The 19,070-nt window shown below is 44.7% G+C and overlaps 1 protein-coding gene and 1 pseudogene across 6 annotated transcripts in view; one reads left to right on the top strand and one right to left on the bottom strand.

Annotated features, from left to right (window-relative positions):
* LOC149325856 (CUE domain-containing protein 1) overlaps positions 1-16,430 on the bottom strand; it is a 55,754-nt gene extending 39,324 nt beyond the window's left edge. For 4 of the 6 annotated variants that reach the window (XM_089562621.1, XM_089562616.1, XM_089562617.1 and 1 more), the window contains exons 1-2: positions 16,198-16,430; positions 3,947-4,056 (exon numbers count right to left, since the gene is read on the bottom strand). In XM_089562621.1, coding sequence (XP_089418747.1) covers positions 3,947-4,048 — 102 coding nt within the window. In that variant the 5' untranslated portion in view covers positions 4,049-4,056; positions 16,198-16,430. Of the gene's footprint in view, positions 1-3,946; positions 4,057-16,197 lie in introns of those variants that run through there. The other 2 variants (XM_089562620.1, XM_089562622.1) reach the window with 2 other exon arrangements.
* On the top strand, positions 10,440-11,016 carry LOC149325857 (uncharacterized; annotated as a pseudogene).
* Positions 16,431-19,070: the final 2,640 nt, after the last annotated feature.

The raw sequence follows: 19,070 nt of genomic DNA, 5'->3' as shown, positions 1-19,070 counted from the left end.
CGCGCATTTCAAAGCAGGGGTATATAAGGCGCGCTTGCCCATAGAACAGGCGCAGACACCCGCCATGGAAGGAGAAGAAGAAGCAACAGTCGGACGGCGCAGAAACACCGATCCAGAAGTGGTAGCTTGGAAGTTGGCTTTTCGCTTCGAGATATCCAGGCTTAACCTTAGCTAAACCACAGCCAATTTTTTTTGTAATGGAAACAGACGCCCCGCAGCTAGCCACTCAGTTTTTTTCAGGGGGCTTGGAAGAGAGGCTACTCAACTGCCATTTCCAAGTGAAAACCAGGTCAAATACTAGCTCTGCCCAGAAAGCATCCAACCAAGCTTCGATATGGTCTGGCTCACACTTCATCTGGACGTCTGCTAGATGGGATGTCCTAAGGCAGCACTGGGCCGTGCACTGTGCGATTAAGCTTACTTGGTCACATTATCTGCATAAAATTCATCTGTGCTACATCCCAAACAAACTCTGAAAGCTCAAACATTTCTTCGAACATTTTTGAAGGATGACTGCCCAACGTGAAAGCAGAACTTGAGAAAAACACGTCAAATCAAGCCAAGCCTTCACTTTGAAGGCAGTGCTTTTCTGGACATAAACGAGAACACCGTACACACTTTTTTATTAATCTTCATAACACATCTTTCCTAGAGGAGCTGCTGTCATAATGATGCTGTCACTTCATGCACTGCACTAGGATGGACATGCACTCATCTGGACGCAACATGCTTCCTGGATGAAAATGGAGACTCGACATACTTCTGTCAGGGGTAACCATTTGGAAAAACACTTTTACAGCTTATTTTCCAGCTGGAGTGACATTTTCCAGCTGGAAATTAAAGAGAATCTGGCTGAAGCTAACTGGAATTGTAAATTTAACATCTTGAAGCAAGTACTCTTCCTAGCTGGACAAGATTTCAGTAATCCAGCTGGAAACGCGAGCTTTCTTTTACCTGGGTTGTGAGCCCATGGCAATCAAACGATACTTAGCCCTTCTCCATGTGACACCCCCCTCCCTCTCGGAGGCTTCGTGATCAGCCACAGGCCTTTTGAGACGTTGTTTTCTAACTGAAGTCTTGGATGCAAAATTTGCTACAAATGCTTCCCCATACTACACACTGGGGACTAGCAGCCAACCCAATTACCAGATGGCATCATACTCCCTAGGCCTGGAGTGTAAACTGTGTCACCAATTTCTTCCAATTATAAAGGATCTGACAATTTTGCTTCCAAAACATAATTTAAATATCCCTTTGGATGTCCCAAACTTTTGCCTGTGTGCAGGGAAATGTGTAATATGGAGAAAATTCTATAATTCCAAAGCGCAGAAAAAACTTGCGAGCTTTCATTGCTCAAGTATATGTGTATGTGCGCTGACAGCACTTCTTCGAGACGGTAATAAACGTTTTAGCACCATGTCACTGCCAATCCTCAAAAAGGCAAGGTTTGTGTCAAGCCTCTCAGATACATGCAGAAATAAAATAAATATTGCCGCGACTGGGTTTCGAACTCGCAGCCACATGAACAGATCAGCTTTGATAGCCACTGCACGAGAGCACAATGATATTGCCGCAGCCAATCGCGTCTCGTGTTAAACTGCCATACTTTCGCGCTGTGCCCGTCGCCATCAACTTCCTTCATGCGCAAATTCATGAAATGAAAGGAAAAAAGCATAACTGGTTCCCCAGGTCAGTGGATACTTCAATCACGCTTTGAGATATGTGGCAGCAGTGAGAGAGAGACGTGCATCGTATGCATTTGCATGGAGAATGTTTTGGCAGATACATGGTACTGCAGCAATAGGCTGCACGAGCGTTCATTGGGTTCACTGGCGCTGACATTGACACTCTGTTGATTTTTAGGAACGCAGAGGCGCATAAATGGCTGCCTGGGTCAGTGGACACTTCAATCACGCTTTCAAGTGCATGGTGGTGGTGTCCACCAGGAAAAACCTAATTTTTCACAGTATTTTGTGCTTAGCAATGCTATACCACCAGAAATTTAAACCCAGGTGAAGGAATGCTCACGTTTCCAGCTGGATTATTGAAACAGAAATCTTGTCCAGCTAGGAACAGCTCTTGCTTCCAGATGTTAAATTTACACTCCCAGCTAGCTCCAGCTGGATTTTCTGCAACTTCAAGCTGGAAAATTTCACTGCACCTGGAAAGCCAGCTGGAAAAGTGCTTTTTCAAATGGCTACCCCTGAAAAAAGTCTGTCGAGTCTCCATTTTCATCCGAGGAGCACATTGAGTCTAGTAGGTACACATTGTTTGATTGTTTACAAGGACCCTCAAGCATAAGTATTACTTGGAAATCATATTTTGGAACCAAAATTGGCAGATCCTGTGCTTCACCACCTGCTGAAATGCAGATGTATCCGCCAGCTTTCTTTGACCGCGCTGAAGAGGAGTTATATGACACGACTTTGACCCCACTCACCAGATGGCAGCACAGGTTCTGAATGTAGCCGAGAAAAAGCTTTTTAGGCCACTAACTCCCTTCTTCTGTGACTGCCATGCCTGTGATCGTGCTATCCAGCATATTAGATAATTTTTCCCCTGCCTAGCCCCAGGGGATTATACAAAGCACCTGCAAAGTGGCGGCCGACTGCTTCCGCAATCTGCAGCACAAGCAGCCTGTCCCTGAGTCAGAGCGCACCACGCAGCAGAGAGTCCTTGTACAGTTACCCAGGGTGGAGGGCACACACACACCAAGAAGAAAAAAAAAAAGAGAAATCCAGAAACTTTTTTTTTTTTTTCAAAATGAGCCATATCCGCCTTTACAGAAGCTGAGAAAAATGCGGACGTTTTTTATCCATAGCAGCACACTGGAAGTTGATAGGGAATATGCTTTAAAATGCTAGTTATATCAGGTATATTTAATTTTGGTAGTTTTTCAAAGGAAAGATCTATGGGCGAACATATAATTTTTACTTAAATTCAATGTCTGACTTTGGCTCATTTTGAAAAAGAAAACTGCCTCAAATGCTGTTCAAATGGCTGTGATTCAGTTTCTGAAAATCACTGTTTTCACTAGGCCGTAATAAACCACGGCTAGCCTTGAGAATTGAGAGCCTACTAAGTAGTACTGGAGAGCAATGGCTTTGTGCCATGGGGAGCCCTGCTGCCTGAAGCCAGGGTAGGAACATGTCTGGCAGCTCTTTGGAAGTACCCAGGGTCGTCAAAGGGGCACGCTGGTTCACAATAAACACCCCTAGAAAGAACGCACTGCAAGCAGCAAGGGAGAAGACACCGGAGGAGTGACCAGCCAAAGGGCACACAGTGCGAGAGCTGACCTGCCTGCACTTGTGCCAGCTTGAAAAGTGGCTGCAGCCACGGGAGCAGTACACACCAGGTGAAGTATGGAGAAAAAAATTGGTGTGGTTTAGCTCTGGTTAAACCTGGTTGGTTGCGAAAGCAATAGAAGCAGTAGAGCAACTAGATTCAGATATAGACTCTTCGTCAGTGACTTCCATGGCAAGACTCCTCGAGGAGCGCGGCACAACCGGCTCCTCCTGGCTGCGGTGGAGAGAGCAAGCTGATGTCACGCGTTGCCATAGCAACGTTACACCATCTGTTAGGCGCGGCGGCAGCTCCTCGAGGAGCAGGGGGGTCCACGGACCACGCAATGAGCGGTTAGACTTGGCGTAGTATTGCTTTCGCAATAAAATGGTGAAAAAATTACCGGGGTCACTTTAAGGAGCCTGCTTGCATGCAATGCGAAAGCACTGCAAATCAATTTTAAGTTTATTTTACATCCAGGGTTGCATCCAGGGGTACTGTTTATGCTGCATAAACAGTACCCCTGGATGTAATGTCTCAGCTGGAGACCTACACTGGCAGAAAGATATGAAGAATGAGCACTCAATCGAGCTGACAGTGGCCGAGTCTAAGGGTTACACCACAGCCCTGGCTGACCCCCGCAAGGATGGGGGATGTGTGGCACCTGTCTGAACTCCAGCTGGGTGATGGGTGGTTGCCGGGGTGGGCTGCGGTTGGGCGCCGACAGGCGCCCCCCCTCCGGAGCCACTTCAGCTGGGCTTGTCATGGCCACGCCTGCGCAGATGACAGAGGGGCCAAGTACTGCAACAAAAGCACTCCAGTGGGCACTACACTCTGTTTGTTTGCTTGCTTGCAAGGACCCTCAGGCGAGAGTATTACACGGAGGAGAGGGCTCAAGGGCAACTACTGATGCATGCGAGAACAGAATACAGCTCAGGAATACGATGGAGCAACTCGTAAGATACTTGACGCATGTAATAACAAAATCCACATAATGTATTCATGGTGACACACAGCGCAAAAGACGAGGAACCAGAGTAAGAAAGACACAGGACAAGCGCTGACTTGCACCATGTGTGTCACCATGAATCTTTACCAACTAGCCCAGTTGAATGCCTTGCTAAAGCACATAATGCAACAACATGTAATCTGAAATCAGTGCTGCTTCAATACTACAAATATCAAAACAACAAGTTCACTTCGGTTGGAATGAGCAATGGCAAGCTGTTCCGGTCCATTATTGTACAGGGAATGAATGGCTTCCCGTAGGGTTAACAGCAACACTGCGTTTTATTGTGTTACCATGGCAATGGCATCGGAAGATTGAAGCAGGTGCCATCGTGGATGATGAAGTAAGTTAGCAGTTATTTAGGTAAGGCAGAAACTGTGAAGCCGTAGATATCTACACAAGTGTACAGCACTCATTCTGCCGAGCGGTGGACATAAACGGTGGACGCTGATGCATGTGTCTACAAGCATACGGCATGTCTCATCTATCCACTGCCCACATGGCACAAAAAGGTGCCCCGTGCTAGAAACGTATCTAGAGAGGCACCCTCAGTAAGAACATCCAATAAAACACTTTCTTAATCTCGATCAGGTTAGGCCTTGTAATGTACCACACCCGTGGTGATATAATAATCGAATTCTTTGTTTTTCCAGATCTTTCCTTGCTTTATATTTTTATAATCTGTTTAAATTTTATCCACTGTTGTTTGTACATAGCGATTCTTTTTTGTAAGTTTGCAACAGGAGGCCCCCTGTGCAGCCTTTGGCTTTGGGACCTCCTCCTGTATTTAACAAATGTGTGTACGCACTGTTTGTTCGTTTGAATAAACTGATTCTGATTCTAATAGTAACACCATCCGGTTCTCTGAACAAAATCATATGCTACGAATGAAAGAAAACACTAATTATGGAAAACAAACTGCTTTTTCAGTGCGCTAGCACTAAGGCTTCCACTCTGCCTTAAAGCCGTTGTAGTTTGTTTGCTGTCCACAACCTGCCCACTGGATTGTAGACAGCCTGCCAGGTGTGCGTGTGTACGTGTGTGTGTGTGCGTGTGTGGGCGTGCGCGCGCACGCACGTGCATGCATGCGTGCGTGCATTCATGTGTGTGTGCATGCGTGTGCATGTGTGTGTGTGTACACACACATACAATGCCCATACTGGAGTGCCCTATACGACTTCGAGACTTATTCTGCAGTATTGGCATGCCGGAAACGCTTGCAACGCACTACATTTTGCTTGTCCTGAATTCAAGAAGCTTGTCAAAAAGCTAGGAGGTTGCCACATTGTAACCACACCATACCACCCAAGCACCAATGGACTCGCTGATAGGTTTATTTGTCACTGAACTCCCAGTTTTGAAAGGTGCAACACAGCAACACTCTGGAGTTGACAGCACAAACATTTTTACTGGCACAGCACAGCACCCCACAAGCTGCAACAAAGGAAACACCGGCCAACTTGTTCTTAGGCAGGCGAATCTGCACGAGGCTTGATGCTGCCAGGCCTGCCATCGAAATCAGAAAGGCAACAACAGCTCTCAACAAAAAGCCCAAACAAAAAAATTCAACGCGCAAGGCAATGTCCTCGTATAGAACTGCCAGGGATATGCACAGTAGGTTCAGAGAACAATACTTTGGCTGTCTGGACCAGTGCTGTTCAAGGCTAGGTCCGGATGAGTTGACATGTGTATATCTGGCGTTGTCAACAAGATCAAATTTTTCACAATTGGCAAGACACTGCTCACAGCCTAGCAGACGGATTTTTCCTTGACCTGGGTTAGCCTGCCAGTAGTGCCAACGTTCAGCTGTCAGCAGTGCCACTCGAGGCAACAAGTGGTTCCTCCAATTTAGAGTGGCACTACCTGTCGGAAATCATCGCCAACCGGCCAGATACAATGCCCGCTAGTATCTAAGCCCGGACTGCCCATTTACGGGGGAACGCTGCTTCGAAATGGCCCAAAAATGGCCAAAAAAATTTATTTCTTTGATAACTGCTGTATCCATTTGTATTCCCTGTTTCTTACACTGTCCCCAAAGTTTCAATGCAGATGTTAACCAGACAGTACTCTTTAAAAAGTTGCTTCGTGAAATGTGACGGCTGTGCACTGCGGAGAAACACTCTAATAACAGCTGTTTCTCTTTCGGTTACAGTTGCCTGCCTAGATACTCACCTCGAGGAGCAGATTTCTTCGCGACTGTGTTATCTATTTTGAACCCATTTGTTTTGTTCCACTCCTAGGTCAATATTCCTTGTTATTCCAACTTGTGGCTTTTAATTTTTTTGTATGAAATTTAATTCTCACTCTAAATATGCCAGCGGACACTGCATCGCAAAAATTAAAAACCAAATTCGTGCTTTGCAAAAAAAAAAATTCTAAGAATGCCTGCACCATTGCACATCAGTAGGAACGCAATGAATGTCGAACCAGCCACTGCCATATATTCTTAATTCTGAAGCATTTTTCACAAGATTCAGAGCAAAAACATCCATTAAAAACAATTTTCTAGAGGTATAACAGGCATTTTTATTATTTATTACGAAATTATGTAAATTCATTTTATTACTATAATAAAATTATTTGTAATGTGCTCGAAAAATTTCATGTAGATACATCAAGAAAAAACTTGCGGCCTCCTGAACTGCATTCTTAAGGAAGTAAATGGAGATAGCAATTGGAAGTTGGCCCACCTCCAAACGTTCCAAACAATCCCCAAAATTTTGGAAGTAGGCCCACCACAGAAAATAAATTTATATGGATTACTTTGGTTACAGGCGCGAAAAAAGACACAACACAAGACAGAAAGACAGGACAAAGCGCCACTCACAACTGATTTATTCCAAGAAAACATGCACAAATATATGCCGTCTGACATGCAAGAATACTATCATCTTCAAAGTTGATATGATAGTGAACTGGTGAAAAAATTGCTCCCAGCCTTGTACAAAGATATGGATGTGTCACTGACGCACATGCTTCCTTTTTTGCAATAAAAAAAGCTTCGATTAGTTCCCTAGTTTCTGTGTCTTTGCTTTTTGACAGAATTCGTGCACAAGAAAAACATGGCTCACAAGAGCGTGACGGGCAGGACCTTATATGCTTAGGCATATTCGGGCCTTCTTTATTTCACTGAACCTTTCTTTCATGTTCCCTGATTCGCTCGTTAACGCGGCGCCCAGTCTGCCCTGTATAGGAGCGGCCGCACGAGAGGGGAATTTCATACACAACTCCTTCGGCGCACTTCATGAACGATCGCCCATGTGTCGTGCCGCACCCTCTCTCTTCTGTTCGTCCTCTTTCAATACGAAAGCAAAGGCTTCCGAGCTTTTCAGGGGCTGAAAACACAAGCGGAACACCGTGCCTGCTCGCGACCTTTTTCAAATTGTGGGCTAACTTGTGTACGCAGGGCACCACCACAGGTCGCACCACCTCTTTACGAGGGACATCTTCCCCCAGCTCTCACAGCCTTACTCTTCATCTTCTGCAGCAGTCTTTCAGCAACAGCCGTTACGACCGAACCAGGGAACCCAGCTGAAGATGGCCTGGTCTATTGGTTTTGAGAACTTAGATGCATCTTGTGACAGCATGATTTTTCAAGGAGGGCAGATTGGAGGCAAAGTGAAGCAATCCCCATTTTTATTAGCTTGGAATGAGCAGAATCATATGGCAGAAGCCCCTTTTTTGCACGCGGAGCATACGCCCAACAAACCTGTTCCCCACAGAACTCAATATTCAGATTCAAAAACTGTAGAACATTACCTTCAGGAATTTCACATGTAAAACTTAAGCCATTTCCATGTTGTCGAAATAAGGATAAAAACATCTTGCACACTTTTTTTGAAGTTCAAACTTCCGTCCTTAGTAAAAATGATTAAAAAATCGTCCACATATCTGAACACTTTAAAAACGTTACTAGTCGGTAAAACCTGGTGCAAAACTTGATCCATTTATGACAGAAAAATATCACACAAAGCGGGTGCAACGCAAGAGCCTATACATATGCCACCTTTTTTCACCCGTTCACTATCATATCAACTTTGAAGATGACAGTAATCTTTGCATGTAAGACGGCATATATTTATGCATGTTTTCTTGGAATAAGTCAGTTGTGAGTGGCGCTTCGTCCCGTCTTTCTGTCTTGTGTTCTGTCTTTTTTCGCGCCTGTAACCAAAGATGAACAGTTACCAACTTGCCCCAGCAACACGTTCTGTTAAGTTATATGGATTAGTGGGTGGATTAATGTTCAGCTGTATTAGTGGCAGATTAGTGGGGGGTTATTGCAATACATTAATGTGGAAGAGTGGGTTGGGTTAGTGTAATCACATATTATAATCCAATTAAAGGTACCACAACATTTTAGTGTTCAGATTTTCAAATCTGGTGGTGCTGATGATGTCATGACCCTCTCGAACAGTAGGGGGATTTCGTTAGAGAAATCCAGTAGCTTTGCCAGAAAACAACCTAAATACATAAATAGCGCCTGTCCTGTGTGTGTCTTCTTCTTGTGTGCATGTTCCTGTGCGCTTAAATTCATTTAAAAAAAAAACCTATATACTATCGCATTGAAACAATTTTTGCTGAATACAGGAGAGCTGTTGCACATGCAAGACTTATAAAACTTGTAAAAAAGAAGCACAGGAAGTTCACTGAATTCATTAGGACTAAGGGTACTTCATTATTGGCCCGTTTTAAAGCATTTCAGAATTCTTTGAACAAAGAACTCAAGACAGCCAGGACGACTTACCACAATAACTTTTTTGATAAGGAACTGTCTAATTGTCCTAAAGAAAAATGGAGGCACCTTAATATACTTTTCAATAGAATTACTCATCCAAATAACATGACAAGTTTAACCGTTGATTGCACTAACCTAAGTGGGTCTCGTTTGGCCGGTGCTATTAATAAATTTTTTACCACCGTTGGCAGTCGATATCACAGCCCTGACTTCTCAAGATTTCTGGGTGATAGAATTTCACAATCACTCATCTTTGAACCTACAGATGAAAATGAAGTGCACTCCATTCTAAAAGATTTGAGAGACACAAGCTTAGACTCTTGCGATCTCCAGAGTCGCCAATAAAGTATGTTCTGCCTTCAATAGTTCTCAGCTTGACGCATATACATGTATATAACACGGCGCTGACTACAGCCCACTTTCCTGCTGACATGAAACTTGATAGGGCGGCGGGAGATAGAAATAATTTAGATAGAAGGGAGATAGAAAGGAGATAGAAATAATTCAAGTAATTGCAGGCCCGTATCTGTCTTACCTTTCTTCTCCAGGGGGCTAGAATGCGTAGTTCATCATCGAACTCATAATTTGCTTCTAAAGCACTTTATTATAAATTTGATGCAACAGTAGCTTGGTTTGGGCTAGTTGGTAACAGTTCTTCGAAAACATAGCGCAAAAAGGACACGGACGACACAGAAGTGGACAGGACAGGCGCTATTCCTGTCCTGTCCACTTCTGTGTCGTCCGTGTCCTTTTTGCACTATGTTTTCAAAGAACTGTTATAAATGACTGCCAGTATGGGTTTACCAAGAACAAATCAACGGAACATGCATTACTTGATCAAAAAGAATACATATTAGGTAATACTGAATACCAGAAGCTCACTCTTGGAATCTTCGTAGATTTCAGCAAGGCGTTTGATACCCTTAATCATAATACCCTCTTTGCTAAACTTGAACATAATGGTATACGTGGCCATGCCCTCAACCTTTTGAAGTCATATATGTTCTCACGTTCACAATATGTTGTCATCAATAATTGCCACTCTACAAATTTCAAATGGCATGCCACAGGCTAGACTCTTGGGTCCTATACTTTTTAACATATATATATAAATGATATCATTAATATAAACAACTAGATAAAATTTACTATTTATGCTGATGACACCAGTTTGTTTTGCTCTTTTACTGATATTAATCAATTAACCAATTCAGCGAACACAGTATTGACTGCTCTGGGGGAATGGTCATCCTCAAACCTCTTGACAGTAAACAAGCAAAAAACAAAGCCGATAATATTTCATGCCAAGGGCAAGCTGGTAGGGAATGCACCACCTATCTTTTTCAGTGGCACACAAATTGAATATGTTCAATTATTCACATCACTTGGCGTAGATTTTACCCCTTCATTGTCATGGATGCTCACAAAAACAAGGTCTGCATCAAGCTTTCTAAATTCATAGGTATCGTCTCTCGCAATAAATACATCTTACCTACAAAAACAAAACTTGGCCTTTACTATGCATTCTTTTTCTCATACTTAGGGTATTGTTATTTGGTATGGGGAAATACCACAGTGTCCAATTTGCAAAAGCCTTTTCTTGAACAGAAGAAAATGCTACCAGTCATTACAAATTCCTGCTATGATGCCCCAACTCGTCTCATTTGAATAAAATACAAAATAATTCCAGTTCCTAGGTTGTTTGAGTACAGGTCTGCCTGTTTCTACTAAAAGCAGACGGCAAGAAATGACCTCTTTTTGTCCCGTATTGTGCAGCTGGTGCCACACAACCCGCCGTACACCACTAGAAACACTGAAATGTTTTCAGTGCCCAGATGTAGAATAAACCATGCTTTTGCTATGCTGAAATATATACTACCAAGATGTTTGAACTCTTCTCTTTATAACAATATAAACACAATGTCTTTTCGTGCACTTCGTGAAACTTTTATTGCTTAGGCTGTATTAGTAGTGAAATACATATGTTGACCATTACTATTTTTTTTTCTCCTCTTTGTTTAATATATTTACCCCCCTACCTGCATTACACCACAATCTGTTTTGTTTAAAACGTGAACTGTCATTTGTATGCCACATGAACTGCCGCAGCTGTCATCGTCGATTTTTTCGGGTGACGAAGCCGTCAAGCGGTTATTGTGAATCGCTTTTATTTTGTCACCCACACTCTCTGTGAGGCAAAAGCGAAAATAAACATTCATTCATTCATGTATTGACGTGCGTGCATAGACCTCACCGTCATGGCTGATTAGGCCGCTGCTTGCCATCCTCCCCCCTCTCCATAGACAGACACTTATTAATTGCCACTTCGCTCACGATGATGCCTGGCCAAGTAACTTGGGGTGCAGAAGCAAAGTAGGTATGGAAGTTAGTCCAGTACTTGAATATGCTTGTTGTGTCTGGGACCCTCGGCTGCTGGTAGATATTCACAAGATTGAAAGGATCCAGAAATTGGCCGTGCGATTTGTTAATGCCAACTACTCCAGAAACTTCGGCGTCTCCGCTGCAAAGATTGACCTTGGACGGGAATCACTCCAGCAGCGAAGGAAACTTCTTAGACTAAAATTTCTCCACAGTGTCTTTCACAATAAGACTGGTATTAACAGGGAGCATTACCTGCGACATCCCGATTATGTCTCACCGCGTCTTGATCATGCCTTTAAAATTAAAGAGATCAGGTGTAAAACGAACTTCTTCAAGATGTCCTTCTTCCGCCAAAACAATTCCCAAATGGAATAAACTCCCACATGAGATTGCTACCATTACCTCCACTGATAGTTCTTTTTTCCTCACTGCGAAAAATGCATTGTAATTAGGCCCTTGTTTCTTCAATGATTGTAAAAGTGTTCCCTGTCTGCTTGTTTGATTGTAAATTCAGTTGCTTGCCTATCTTCTTTTTATCTGCATTTCCTGCTTTTTCGACTGTGTTTGAGTCGTCTTCCCCCCCCCTGCAATGCCTCACGGTGCTGTGGGTACTGTAATAGATAAATAAATAAAACTGTCTCGAAAAGAAACAGTAGTTTTCTGACAGGTAGCGAAGAATTGGAGAGGAATTATACTTAGGGCAGGCAGTGACTACAGATGTGTTAGGAAAATAAGAATTGGGTCGAACACTGCATCTGCACGCAGGCACTCTCGGGTGATGAATAGCAGCTTCCCAGCATTAATCGAGATGAAAACATACAACACCTGTATCTTACTAGTGCTCACCTATGGAGCAGAAACTTTGAAGGTAATGAAAAGGGCTGAACTTAAATTTAAATTGAGCACAGTGCAGTATGCTATAAAAAAGAAAAGTATAGATGCAACACTGACCCTTTCTGGCCCCGATTAAAACTGTTCAATATGAAAAATTGATATGTACAGGAGGAGGATAATCTAAAAAAGATAAGAAAATCAAAATTCCATTGGTTCTTATCAGCATTTTTGCAGGATTCCAAATGGAATTGATGGGACATAGTGGGTGTGAAGTGCTTAGTTTTGCAATTTCTTTGAACTGCTTTGAAACCGAGCTAGTCTTTGCCGAAGTAGAGGTGTGTGAGTCACAGCTCTTACTAAGAACAGGTGAGAACAACATCACACATAGCTTGTACCTCTGTTGTTATTTTTCCAACATCCAGATTTCCAGCCTCGAGCCTTTCTGCAGTGACTAAAAATTCATAATGCGAAATTTTGCACTCGCCACGATGGCTCAGTGATAAGGCGCTCGTCTACCGAGCCGGAGTACCTGGGTTCGAGCCCGACCGTGGCAGCCGCGTTTCGATGGAGGCGAAACGCAAGAGGCGGCCGTGTGCTGTGCGATGTCAGTGCACGTTAAAAGATCCCCAGGTGGTCGAAATTATTCCAGAGACCTCCACTATGGCACCTCTTTCTCTCTTTCTTCTTTCACTCCCACCTTCCTCCCTTCCCTTACGGCGCAGTTCAGGTGTCCACCGAGATATGTGAGACAGATACTGTGCCATTTCTTTTTTACAAAAACCAATTTACCAATTCACCAATTTTTAAATTCTGCAAGATTGAGTCGAAGCGGACATTTTTTTGAAGTACTCGTATGGTGAAGGTTCGCCTTTCAAGGGGAGTTCATATTCATGATTCCTGCCTTGTTCAGTAGCATCAAGCTGCAGCCACAAAACGGATTTTACCTGAACATGAGCCATTGGACGAGTTGATTAGCTTTTCAAAGGTTGAAAGTTGAATGGCTTTAAATGTAGTTGAACTACCACTTGGTTTTGCACCGTGTCAGCAGGTTCCAATTTGTTGCCATGGGCGATAGTCCATAGAGGTTCAATGTTTTCGTGTAATGTTTTCTTCGTCTTTGGGTTCATGTGATGATGGAATGCTATTTATTTTTTCCTGATTGGATGAATCGACTCTCCAACACGTATGGAAGGCTGCTCTTGAAACTTGTTCCTTTCCGCAGGAAAAGTGCTTGTGCTGAGTGTAGACATGTTCTTTGGAGGAAAAAAAACATTTATTATTACACACAGATTCAGGAAGAATCGATGTTTACATGACACAAGCCGACACAAGTAACTCAAATATGACCAAGCTGCCTATTTTACGATAGGGCCTCCAGGTCCCATTGATTCCATTTAGAATTAATATTGTTTTAGCACCTGAGACACGTTTTGCCAAAAGAATTTGTTTTGAAGGAGTAATGCGAGGCTTATCTGTACCTTTCCACATGATCAGAGAAAAATATTGCTGGCAGTGTAGCAATGCTAGCCAAGAAATACTGCATTAAGGCAGGTTTCTGCTGGTGTTGGCATGATTGAAAGTGTGTTTCCTTTCCTTTCGTGACTCACGCACAGATGGAAGTCGATGAAGACGATGACGTGCAATGCAAGTGCGTTGCAGTTTAACACAATACATGATCAGCTGTGGCGATAGCATAGTGCTCTCGAGCAGTGGCCAGCGAAATTGATCCGTTCATACTACCGTGGGTTTGAAACCCAGTTGCAACAATAATATTTATTTTATTTCTCCACGTTGGGCAAGGTCACCCTCATTCAAAGTCTCATTTACTTCCAACCGTTTCCCACATCAAGTGACTAATTTAAAGAGGCTTCACCACATGCCCGCATTCTCCAGGTCACAAGGCCAACAGTGCTTTTGCACTAAAACAAAAAATTGCTGGCCTAAAGTGCGGTGAGGCTAAAGCCTTAAGCGCGGTGTTGCTGCTCGTGTCACTGAAGTGTGGTTAAGATGTTAGGCTTCGCCTCTAAGAATGGAACGCAACAGCATCTTGCAACGCTGCCAGGGAGTCCAAAGAACACCATCGCCCATTCGGCTGTACGCCTTGCTTGTCGGTAATTGGTTTTTGAGGAAAGGAAATGTATCTCTCTTGCATATCTCGGTGGACACCTGAACCTCGCTGTAAGGGGAAGGAAGGAAGACGGGAGTGAACGAAGACACCATATTCACTAGATGCACCTTTGTTCATTCCAAACTGTCGAGCTGGCATATGGCAGAGTGGTTAGTGTGCTCGTCTCGCGCTCCGTAGACCCTGGTAACTCAATCAATTTCCTACTCGGTTTTATTTATTTATCTGGCCTGACTAGAAAGGTTAATTAGGCTAAATGCTTAACTATTATTACTCAATTAGTCATTAATTATCATAGGATGCCTTAAATTGCGTTCTGATATCATTCAAATGACATCGATTAAGTATCGATTAAGTAATGATTGGCATATGCATATATAAGGGACGTAACCAAAACGCAAACATATCTGCTGACATGGTTGCTGACACGGTTGCTAACGACAGTATGATGAATTGAAGGCTTTCGCCTTAAAAATGGTTTTCTTTCCCCTACACGATGCAAGGAAGGAAGTGGTGGCAAGCAAACGTGTGACCATTCGCAGTTTTTACATCTCCTTCCTACTACCACAATATGTAAGTTGGGTAAAAGGCCGCTAACATATGCTGATGAAGTTCTGAATCTCCTAGAGTATGAGTGAAAGCAGAATTTCGGCTTGTTGCTCAGCGCTTTCTTCGTAAAGAATTATCCCCATTATTTTTAGGAAAAATAAACTTGTATTCAGAATGCAAACCAAGCCTTCCCTGTCATTTTCAACATATACCTGTACAGACCATGAGAGCAGGACACATTCAAAGTGATTATGCACAGCATGCAGGTCATAAGAGCTGTCATTGCAGGTCCACACTCTTTCAGTTGGAGGTTGAATACAATTGAATTTTGCCCCATCAGTCTGTGCTGATTGATAATTATGTAGTTCATTTCACTGCAAAAGATGCATTCATCCCGAAAGGTTACACCTCAGCAACAAAGTGCATATAATGTTCAACAGAATGAGTGTAGTACAGCATACATTTTTGTTTTGCCATTGCACGGGACAAGCATGAGCACGGCTAGAACACACAGAAATCTTGCATTAAACTTCACGCATCACTTCATATTTTGCTCCTTTTGAATACCATGTGCCTTAATTAAAAGGCACGCACGCAGCAAAACTTCTTACAGACAGCATAATGCTCGTGTACGGGGAGCAGCGAGCATGTGTATACACAATACACAGACAAGGGTTTTCTCCACTGCGCGACGCATGACCGCAATGATGCCCCATCCGCGCGTCTACGCAGTTAAGCTGCTCAAGATATCAACGTATGAGAGAGACTAATTTAATTAAAGACATACCTCCCAACAGAGCGCGTGGAACAGCGCACATATCAGCGACCCAAAATAGATCCAGTTTTTCCGGCAGGAAGGAATGGCATTCAAAGGCCGGGAAAGCCGGTAGCTGAGATGTAAAGGAGCAGCTAGATATCGAGCTGCTAGCGTATTTTTCTTACGGCGGCGGCTCTGATGACGCACGTCAAGTCTGACTGTCGGCGATCGCGTTCAGATTACAATCAGTGCATTTATTTCGCCCTGCCACGAAGTTGTGAACGCGGCTGACGCCGGGTACTAGGTCAGTTCGCCTCAAGGAGCTGTCACACGAAGCGAGGTGACGGCCAACCTCCTCCCGAAAGCCGTCCGGCCAGAAAGCACTGCATGCCGCGGATTCCGACCGAGAGGCATTATCAGCGGTGGGAAAAGCGAAAGTATCCAAGGCAGCAAGATCTCCCTCCAGCAGCGTCCACGACTACCTCGGGGAAACACCCGTGTGCGCCGAAGAGTGCGGAACTCACCGCGCTGATGACGGCAGATGCCGGGGGTATTCCGCCTCACGCCGGTCCTATCCGCGCGCCCTACTGCGCCGCACAGCCATCAGCAGCGTCCGGATGCGGATTTAATCAGCTGCGCAGCCGGTCAGCCTCGGGAACTGCTGCTGAACCAAAGCGAGATGCCTCAGATCAGCGTTGATGCGGCGAAACCAACGTTACGGGGGAGGAGGGCCGACCTAGTATCATCAGCCCCGCCGGCCGCCGACCTCGACGCATACGCGGAGCTTCGCCGAACGCCGCTAGGTGGCAATACATATAAGACATATATCAAAGAGATGTGAAGCTCAGTGAAGTTTCGCTACCATATCTTATCTTATTTTATTTTATTTTCTGAAACTGAAAAAACGGAGGGCAGCTGCAAGTACTGCGCTTCATAGTGAGGAGCACTTCCACGCGCGTCGTCTGCTGCAGTCTGGAACGGCATCCATAGCGGTTCATGTATGGTGGTGGGAGACTTGTATTCGCACCGAGGACGTAATTCCTGTTCGAGCGGCATTCCCTCTGACCGCGATCAAGAACAGCCCACCCTCCTGTAAGTGCTCGTGCATTCCTTTCACCCGCTTTCTGAAAAAGATCGCAGGAGCTATCCATCGAAGCACTCGGGTGATGCACCCTTCTCTTCCCGTCTGCCGTGTTCAGCTCCTCTGCTTTGTCATGTTTTACAGCCAGTGTTGTCTTTTAGTCGATGAGCGGACGCGTTCAGCGCGGCGCATACAACCCCATAGTACAAGTCTTGGTGGTGCGAAAAGGCTCCGTGAAATACCGAACAATGTTCGCAAGTGCCTTCCACGTACGTACTCCCCGGTGGAGTGCACTGAGCGCGGACTCCATCGGGCACTATCGCCTTTCGATTCTTTTTTTATTTCGAGAAGTCTGCCATGAGGTAAGGGATAGTGGAATGTAGGAGTATAGAAAGTTAAAGGAAGGTTTGGATTGGTTTATGGGGTTTAACGTCCCAAAGCGACTAAGTTAAAGGAAGGGATGGAGAGTTTCGGCGAGGTATACTAGGCTGCCGGTGAACTGATTGTCCATAGTCCACTTCATATTGTCACCTTCGTGGTTCCACCGCAGGCCCACCTCCCTGAGGAGCCGTTTTGAGGCACGAGATGGTGGTGGTCAAAACTTTACTTTGCACAGTGTAATAATTGGGACAGGAGCCATGGGCCCGCACGGCCCCACTGCACTCAAACGTTCATGCCTCGGAGGGATATATCGTGATGCTGGCAGCCCGGCCTGTGCCGACGGCTTCCGGCTCCTCGGAGCGCAGCAGGGTCCCCCAAGCCTCCAAACTGGTAAGGTGCCCCACGCCCTAGCTGCGGTGGGAGGGTCCGCCGGGCAGTGGAACAGGTCCAGGGTAGCTCTGGGTTGCAGGGGAGTAGCCAGGGGGGGGGGGGGGGGGGGGGGGGGGGGGGGGCTTATATGGGGCTTCAGCTCCCTCCACCCCCCCCCCCCCCCCCCCCCGAATTTTTTCGAATTCACCGACCGCAGCATAGCCCAAGTATACATATATCGCGACTTCTGCTATCATAGTTTTCTTCTTGCCTGGATGGTCTGTCTTTCCGTGTGTAATAAGTTTACTACCTGTGATTGCGCAAGATATTTGCCTTGTTTGACGCGCTTTATAAAGTGACTTTTGCTTAGATACGTAGATTTAATGAAGACATACGTGTATTTAAATATCTTGTTGCGAGGTTCTGTGTACACCGTACCACGGCCGCTCAATGGTGTGACCGTACCATAGCCTCCCGTACATAAAGTGACTTTGTTTCCAGTGACACTTTTTTCCTTAAATTCATCAAGTTGTAACTTCGCATTTCTAATACTCCGTTTTATCTTCGCACTTCTAATGGTATTTTGCAGAACTCCTCGTTTATTCATGTGCTCGCTGTTCCGACTAAAATTTCTGTGCAATTACTCACAATGCATGACCGGTGACAGCTGCTGCTGCGCAGTACACTGGAACAGAGCTGACAGCGTCGTTGAGATTTTTGCTGGCCGTTGCATCTCAGCGGCATCATGCACTGCATTGCTGGCTTCGGACTGATTGTAGACTTCGTGTAATATTTTCTTTGCTTATTAAATACACAAAAACATGGAATCGTTGATACCAGTGGCTGCCACGATTTTTAAGACACACGAATGCATTCTTTTATTTTAAAAAATACATATTTCACTTGTCTAGACAGTGCGTAGCGCTACCTAATACACAATGACATTACCAATATGGCAATACAGTTATTATTCTTGCGTTCCCCGAATTCCACGAGGAGGCCGCGCTGCAACATGAGCCGGGCCCCCCCACCGAACAAAATTTCTGGCTACGCCACTGCTGGATTGGTGGTAGAGGGTACAGTAGAGGCTTGTGTGGTAGCGTGAACTAGAGTTACTGTATCGCGTGTTGCGCAAATAAATGCGCGCGGTAGAATGCTTCTCCCAGCTTAAACGGGCGCATTGTTCGAGCTGAAATTTCGCAGAGAAGTGGCATTTGGTCGGCAGAATTGTTTTATACCACGTTTGTTTGTTGGCCAAACTAATTTTTCAGCAAGTTAAGTTTTCTGTGACCATTAAAAGATTAGTTGAAAGAGCATCTTCAAACCTCCCGAACCTCGCTCGATTGCTGAATCTTCACGGCCAACAAACGAGATGACGCCACCGGTGCGATCGCCGACAGAACAGCTTGATTTCCTTCGCGTCGCCGCAGACGATGTGGCTATCCGACTTATTCTGTTCGAATCAGGTAAGTACCCCAAGCAAACATAGTATGAAACAATTCTGCCGACCAAATGCCACTTCTCTGCGAAATTTCAGCTCGAACAATGCGCCCGTTTAGCTGGAGA

Source organism: Amblyomma mixtum, chromosome 10 (assembly GCF_055824585.1).
Source record: "Amblyomma mixtum isolate Tamu chromosome 10, ASM5582458v1, whole genome shotgun sequence".
Taxonomy (NCBI): Eukaryota; Metazoa; Arthropoda; class Arachnida; order Ixodida; family Ixodidae; genus Amblyomma; species Amblyomma mixtum.
The sequence above is the reverse complement of the archived record's forward strand: the minus strand, read 5'-3'. Positions and strand labels throughout refer to the sequence as shown.